At 52.3% G+C, this 6,798-nt stretch overlaps 1 protein-coding gene across 3 annotated transcripts; it reads left to right on the top strand.

The window, feature by feature from the left end:
- Positions 1 to 880: 880 nt before the first annotated feature.
- On the top strand, positions 881 to 4,629 carry LOC125317026 (feather beta keratin-like). 3 transcript variants are annotated; one of them, XM_048286616.1, is made up of 2 exons: positions 881 to 916; positions 4,104 to 4,629. In XM_048286616.1, the coding sequence occupies exon 2, from the start codon at positions 4,124 to 4,126 to the stop codon at positions 4,457 to 4,459; it is 336 nt and encodes a 111-aa protein (XP_048142573.1). In that variant the 5' UTR covers positions 881 to 916; positions 4,104 to 4,123; the 3' UTR covers positions 4,460 to 4,629. The 3 variants fall into 3 exon arrangements, with proteins under 3 accessions (XP_048142573.1, XP_048142572.1, XP_048142574.1); XM_048286615.1 differs by lacking the exon at positions 881 to 916 and adding an exon at positions 3,158 to 3,194; XM_048286617.1 differs by lacking the exon at positions 881 to 916 and adding an exon at positions 3,898 to 3,909.
- The last annotated feature ends 2,169 nt before the right edge of the window (positions 4,630 to 6,798 follow it).

The following is a 6,798-nucleotide window of genomic DNA, read 5'->3' as shown; positions in this document are numbered from 1 at the left end:
CCATAAAGAAACACCCACGTCATGACAGAAAAGGAAAGAGGGGCTTGCTGACCATGAGTTAGTAATTATTGGGTTTTGCTAACAGGAACAAAATATTAAGACTTCCAAGTCATACCTTGTGGCTTGAATGTGGAATAAGTGAAGTCATGTCACAGAACAACTTGGGAAAAAAAGGGATCAGGCCAGGTTTATTGTTTGTTTCTTGATTTCTGAATGAGGTCAGGAAATACTTATTCGGCAGAGTACTTTGTCATGCAAAGTTGAGAAATCCAAATGGACAATAACAATGGAGCAAGTACAGCCTGAACAGCTTCTACGTTTCCAGATCCTCTCCCTTGACCCCATTCAAGACACAAGGGGATGAACTGTCTTTCATCGTTCAGGAACTGCTCCCAGGCACCGTGACCTTTCCAAGCAATTGCAGAGTGACCTCCCCAAGACATCAGCAGCTCCCTCAGCATTCCTGGGTGCAACACAATGACTGATGGACATCCATTGGCACAGAAGAGGAGCCCAGTCATCACAAGGCAACCACAAACCACAGCACACCAGTGCCATGAAATGACCTCACTGATGACATCGCAATTCTCTGGAGCTCTGGTTGTTTATTCAGTCCTCCCTGACACACACTGAACAATCCAATCCTCCCAAAGGCAACCACTCACTTTAAAGGTGCCACCAAGGTCAGATGGACTCAGGGAGAGGACATGGAATTGCAGAATTGCAGGAAGGAAAATACTCCCCACCTCATGACTCACCAGGCTGGGACAGCCATGAGCTGCAGCCTGCAAAATGTCCCAAGGCAAAGGGACAGGGCTGTCCCGCCCCTCCATGACCAGCATAAAAGCCAGCTCAGTGCCTCTCTCCCTCACACGCTTCTCCTCACGCCTTCTGCTTCTCCTGTGCTGACAACAAGGTGAGTCCCAAGCCCCTGATCCTCCTGCTCCTGCACCCCCAGGCCCCTCTCTTACACCACCCTCATCCCCCCTCAGCAGCCCTCACGCCTCCCCACAGCCCCACAACAGACTCCCCCTCAAACCCCCATGACCCTGCCCTGCCTCATTCCCCTCTCTCTTCCAGGGACCCTCCACACCACACCCATGGCCTGCTACAACCGCTGCCAGCCCTGCGGACCCACCCCGCTGGCCAACAGCTGCAACGAGCCCTGTGCCCTGCAATGCCAGGACTCCAGTGTTGTCATCAACCCTTCTCCTGTGCTGGTCACCCTGCCAGGACCCATCATGACCTCCTTCCCCCAGAACACCGCCGTCGGATCCACCTCCTCGGCTGCTGTTGGCAGTGAACTCAGTGCCCAGGGACAGCCCATCTCTGGTGGATTTGGCTTCGGCCTTGGCTATGGCTATGGGCTGGGAGGCCTGGGCTGTTATGGCAGAAGGGGTGGCTACATCTGCTAAGGGCTCTCAGTACCAGCCCTGACACCACCAGCTTGGTGCTCTGGCAAAAGCTCCTGCAAGCAAAGCACCTTGGCTGATGGTCGCCCTACTTCTACCTCACACCAGATCCCTTCCACTTGTTTCTCTTGTCTTTTCCATGGTTTGCCTCAATAAAGATTTCCTGCATCAAACCTGAGCTGTCTCCTCATCTTTCTGAATTCCAATGGTCTCACCTCCTCCCCCAGCACAATGCCAGAAATAAACAAACCATTGGGGTGAATGGAAAGGGGGCTCAACACCTTTCTTAGAAAATATGAGACCGTGAGTAACAATCAAGACTGGCATGGGAAGCAGGGATTGAGGGGTGACACAAGCCCATCACCTACTGTACCAAAGTCTTTGACACAAGAAATTTCTCTTGCTCATGGCTCTCTCAAAGTGTCTCTGTGCCAGGACACACTCGAAAATCTCTCTTCCCAGCAGGACACTCTAACCTTCCCAAATAATAAAATAGGAACCTCATCCACTTAGGCAGGAACTCTGGAGTTCAATTGGTTCATTCTCTTCTGCTTGATCAGAGTCAGCTAAAGCCAGGTTTCCAGGACCTTGGACAGTTCAGTGTTGGATCTCCCAGGACAGACTCCACCACCTTCTTTTACTCTGGGACAAAACTCACACTGAAAAAGGCTTTTCTGCCTTGCCCATGGAATTCCATCTGTTTTCACTTGTGCCCAAGGCCTCTTGTCCTCCACATGTGCACTGCTAAGAACTGCTGGGCTGCCTCGACTTCATTCTCTGCCATCAGGAATTTGCACACACTGATGACACCCCCTTGTCGATCCGTGTCTCCTGGGAGTCTCAGCTCTCACAGTCTCTCCTCTAGGAATGATCCTCCAGACCCTTTGGAATCTTACTGGCCCTGAACTGCTTTTCTTTCACTAAATCTACTTCATTTACACATGGCAAGCCCAGAACTGTTCAGAACACCTCACGTGGGACCTCACCAATGTTCAGGAGACACCCAGAGTCACCTCCCATGGCCTCATCACAACACTTCTCCCCAGTCCTGATCTGGAGACCGGGGGTCCCTTTTCCCACAATGGTACAGGGACAACTCCTGCTCCATTCATAAGATATGAAACTTTACGGCTTGAATACAGAATAAGTGAATTGAAGTCACAGACCAGCCTTGGTAAAAAAGGAATCGGACACCATTAGTTGTTTGTTTTTTGAATCTCTTAATGATGTCAAGAAATACAATGAAACGGTTCATTGTCATGTAATTTTCACAAATCCAAATGGACCATAAAAATGAAACAAATCCATCCTGACCAGTACCTGGCTTTCCAGTTCCTCTCTCTTGATCTCATTCAAGACAAAAGGGGATGAGCTGAGTCCTCACATGGCACCCACAAACCACAGCACACAAATGCCGCAATATGACCTCACTGAAGATATCGCACATCTCTTGGGCTCTGGTTGTTTATTCAGCCCTTCCTGACACACACGGAACAATCAAAAGCTCCCAGAGACCAACTCTCACTTTAAAGCTACCTCCAAGGACAGATAGACATGTTTCAAGAGTAGGACATGACACTGCCAAATTGTGGGAACGAAAACGCTCCCAAACTGAGGACTTACGAGACTCAGCCAACCAAGAGCTGCTGCCTGAAAAATGCCCCAAGAGCAGGGGACAAGGCTGTCCCATCTCTCTAGGACCAGCATAAAAGCCGGCCCAGCGCTTCTCTCCCTCACACACTTCTCCTCACACCTTCTCCTCCTGCTCCTGCTGACAACCAGGTGAGCATCAAGTCTCTGACCCTCCTCCTCCCACACCCCTGGACCCCTCTCTGCCAGCACGCTCGATCCCAGCCTCAGCAGCCCTCACGCCTCCCCACAGCCCCCCAACAGCCTCCACAATCCCGTGGCCGTCCAGCACCGCGGTCCCTCGCACCCCTACACCCCTCTGCCCTGTCTCAATTCTCTCCTTGCCTGCAGGAACAAGGTCCCTGGAAAGGTGTTTACAAAGGAAAAGGGAAAAAATGCACTGGCAGGGCAGGTCCCAATACCTGGCAGAGCTGCAAAGCCCAGACTAGCCTGACAGTGCTGTGAGGAAAACAGGCCCCTCTTCTAAATGCAACCACAACCAGTGGCAGAGGGTGACCGATGACACCCCACCCCTTCAAAGCTTGGGTCGCTTCTTCAAACTGCCCCGACATGCCTCCTCAGCAAAAGAATATTTCTCTAATACTCCCACTTAAAAGCAGCCGCGAAGGTCAGACGAGCACGGTCTCAAGAGCAGGACATCAAACTGCACAGATGTGGGAAGGAAAACACTCCCTGCCTGAAGATTCACCAGTCTGGGCCAGGCAAAAGCTGCAGCCCGCAAAATGCCCCAAGGCCATGGGACAAGGCTGTCCCGCCCCTCCACAACCAGCATAAAAGCCGGCCCAGTGCCTCTCTCCCTCACACACTTCTCCTCACACCTTCTCCTCCTGCTCCTGCCGACAACAAGGTGAGTCTCAAGTCCCTGACAGTCCTGCTCCTGCACCCTTGACCCCTCTCTGCCAGCATGCTCGGCCCCAGCCTCAGCAGCCCTCACACCTCCCCACAGCCCCACAACAGCCTCCACAATCCCATGGCCCTCCAGCACCATGGTCCCTCGCACCCCCACACTCCTCTGCCCTGTCTCAATTCTCTCTCTTCCAGGGACCCTCCACACCACACCCATGGCCTGCTACGACCTCTGCCGACCCTGTGGACCCACCCCGCTGGCCAACAGCTGCAACGAGCCCTGTGCCCTGCAATGCCAGGACTCCAGCGTCGTCACCAACCCTTCCCCGGTGCTGATCACCCTGCCAGGACCCATCATGACCTCCTTCCCCCAGAACACCGCCGTCGGATCCACCTCCTCGGCTGCTGTTGGCACTGAACTCAGTGTGCAGGGACAGCCCATCTCTGGTGGATTTGGTGGCTTTGGCTATGGCCTTGGCTATGGCCGTGGATTTGGCTACGGGCTGGGAGGCCTGGGCTGCTATGGCAGAAGGGGCGGCTACATCTGCTAAGGGCCCTCAGCACCAGCCCTGACACCACCAGCTCGGTGCTGTGGCAACAGCTCCTGCAAGCAAAGCACCTCGACTGATGGTCACCCTTATTGTACCTCACACCATTTCCCTTCCACTTGTTTCTCCTGCCTTATACTTCTTTTGCCTCAATAAAGTATCCTTGTAACATAGCCTGAGACGTCTCCTCCTCCTTTGTTCTACCAGAGCTCTTGCAGTTTCACCTAGCACAAAGTCAGGAGTCAACAGCCCATCAGTGTGGGTGCAAAAGGGGCCACAAGACCTCTCCTGGGATATCTGTCAACAGCAGAACCATCCACTGGGTTTCCAGAATAGAGCTCAAGCCCTTCCTTTTCCCAAAGCCTTGGACACACCAATGCACTTGTGCCCATATCTCCAACACAACCTCTCCATGGCAGCAAACATTTGTCCAACTCCTCTCCACCGGGAATCTCTGAACATGCCAGCGCTGGAATCCAGGAGTGCACAAGGAACCTGGGGGAATCAATTAGTTCAAGCTGACCTGGTGCCCAGACAAAGCAACCAGCCTTCCCTCAGCTGCTCCTCACAGAAATGGTTCTGTAGATTCTTCACCAACATCCTTGTTCTTTGGACATCCTCGAGCACCTCAATATCTTTCTTGCTCTGAGGAGCCTAAAACTGAGCTCAGATTCAGGGTGTGGCCTCACCAGTATCCAATACAGTGGGACAGTCACTGCCATGGACTTGCTGGCCCCACTATAGGTGATAAAAGCCAGGATGCTATTGGTTTTCATGGCCATGGGGACACATTGGACCATGTGCAGCGACCTGTCGACCAGCACTCCCTGATCCTTTTCCCACGGGCAGCTTTCTAGTCACTCCTTCCCAAGCCTGGAGATTTAAGTATTTACTACATTCCAAGTAAAAATCATCCACAGCCTTTCCCTCATTTACTGAGGAGGTCACATCATCACCTCAGGTGATGAGGTTGGTCAAGAAGGATCTGACTTTGCTAAACTCAGGCTGGCTGGGCCTGATCACCTGGTTGTCCTGCAGGGGCCATTAAATACTCTCAAGATGATCTGCTCCAGCAGCTTCTGCAGCACTGGCCTCAGACTGATAGGCCTGGAGTTGCCCAGACTCTTCTTCTGGCCCTTCTTCTAGGGGAGAATCCCATTTGCAAGCCTCCATCAACTGGGACCTCCCCAGTCAGCCAGGACTGCTGGCAAAGAATAGCAAGTGGCTTGAGAGCAGTTCCACCAGCTCCCTCAGAGCCCTTGGGTGTATCCATTCAGTGCCACAGACAAGTCTATCACTGACCATTCTCATTGGATTGGGAGGGCTTCATTCTGCTCCCTGGTGAGGAACTTTCTCCCTCAGCAGGACTCTGTGCCCATCCCAGGAAGCACAATCACACCAAAGGGAATCACTAGTGCTCAAGGAACCTCTTGGACGTGACCAAAGACTCATCGTAGAATGGTTTGGCTTGGAAAGGACCTTGCGGACTCTCTCATTCCAGCCCCTGCCGTGGACAAAGACATCTTCCACTATCCCAGGTTGCTCCAAGCCCTGGCCAACCCAGCCTCAAACACTACCGGGGTCGTGGCAGTCACAGCTTCTCTGGGCAACCTGTGCCAGGGCCTCATCCCCCACACAGGGAAGAATTTCCTCCCAGTATCCCATCTAACCCTACCCTCCGGCAGTGGGAAGAAATTTCCCCTTGTCCCATCCCCCTCTGTTTGTGTAGGAGATCGTGGAATCCAACCCAACCTGCTCAAGCAGGAACTGCTCAACAAGGCTGCCCATGACCACGTAAACTCAAGGTTTAGTAACTCAAGGCCATTTTCACTTGTGCCATCACTTGCTAAAAGGGAGAAAAGAGCAACAAGAGTCTCGCAAAAGAACTTTTCAGAAAGCTGTGGAGAGAGAAAAGATCTCTCCTCTGGCTGCTTTGTCTGCATCTAAAAATCCACAGATCATACAACCACTACTCAAAAGTCTTGTTCTCCAGATCCCTCAGCAGCTGTTCCTTGAACGTGTCATACCAGAAACACCAGGGTGTCAAAGCCAGAGCAGAAGCAATGAGAAAGGCCGGTCAGAAGGACAGGTCTGGCCACCTGGTGGTGATGTGGGGAGGAATGACCATGATGGAAGGATCAACTCCTCACACATGGCAGAGCTGCAAAGCCCAGACCAGTCGGACAAGGATGCAATAGAATGGGGCCCATTCATACAACACACCCACAAACCAAACCACACAAGAGCAACAGGATGGCCACTCTGATGACACCGCTAAGTTATTGCTGTCTATTCTGCATTCTCTGACATGCATCTTCCATGCAAATCCTGCCAAATAAAAA

The sequence above is a fragment of the Corvus hawaiiensis genome, chromosome 26, assembly GCF_020740725.1.
Source record: "Corvus hawaiiensis isolate bCorHaw1 chromosome 26, bCorHaw1.pri.cur, whole genome shotgun sequence".
NCBI lineage: Eukaryota > Metazoa > Chordata > Aves > Passeriformes > Corvidae > Corvus > Corvus hawaiiensis.
The sequence above is the reverse complement of the archived record's forward strand: the minus strand, read 5'-3'. Positions and strand labels throughout refer to the sequence as shown.

Excerpts from the sequence above, each read along its gene's own strand:
- LOC125317026 (XM_048286616.1), top strand. The coding sequence starts at position 4,124 with ATGGCCTGCTACGACCTCTGCCGACCCTGTGGACCCACCCCGCTGGCC.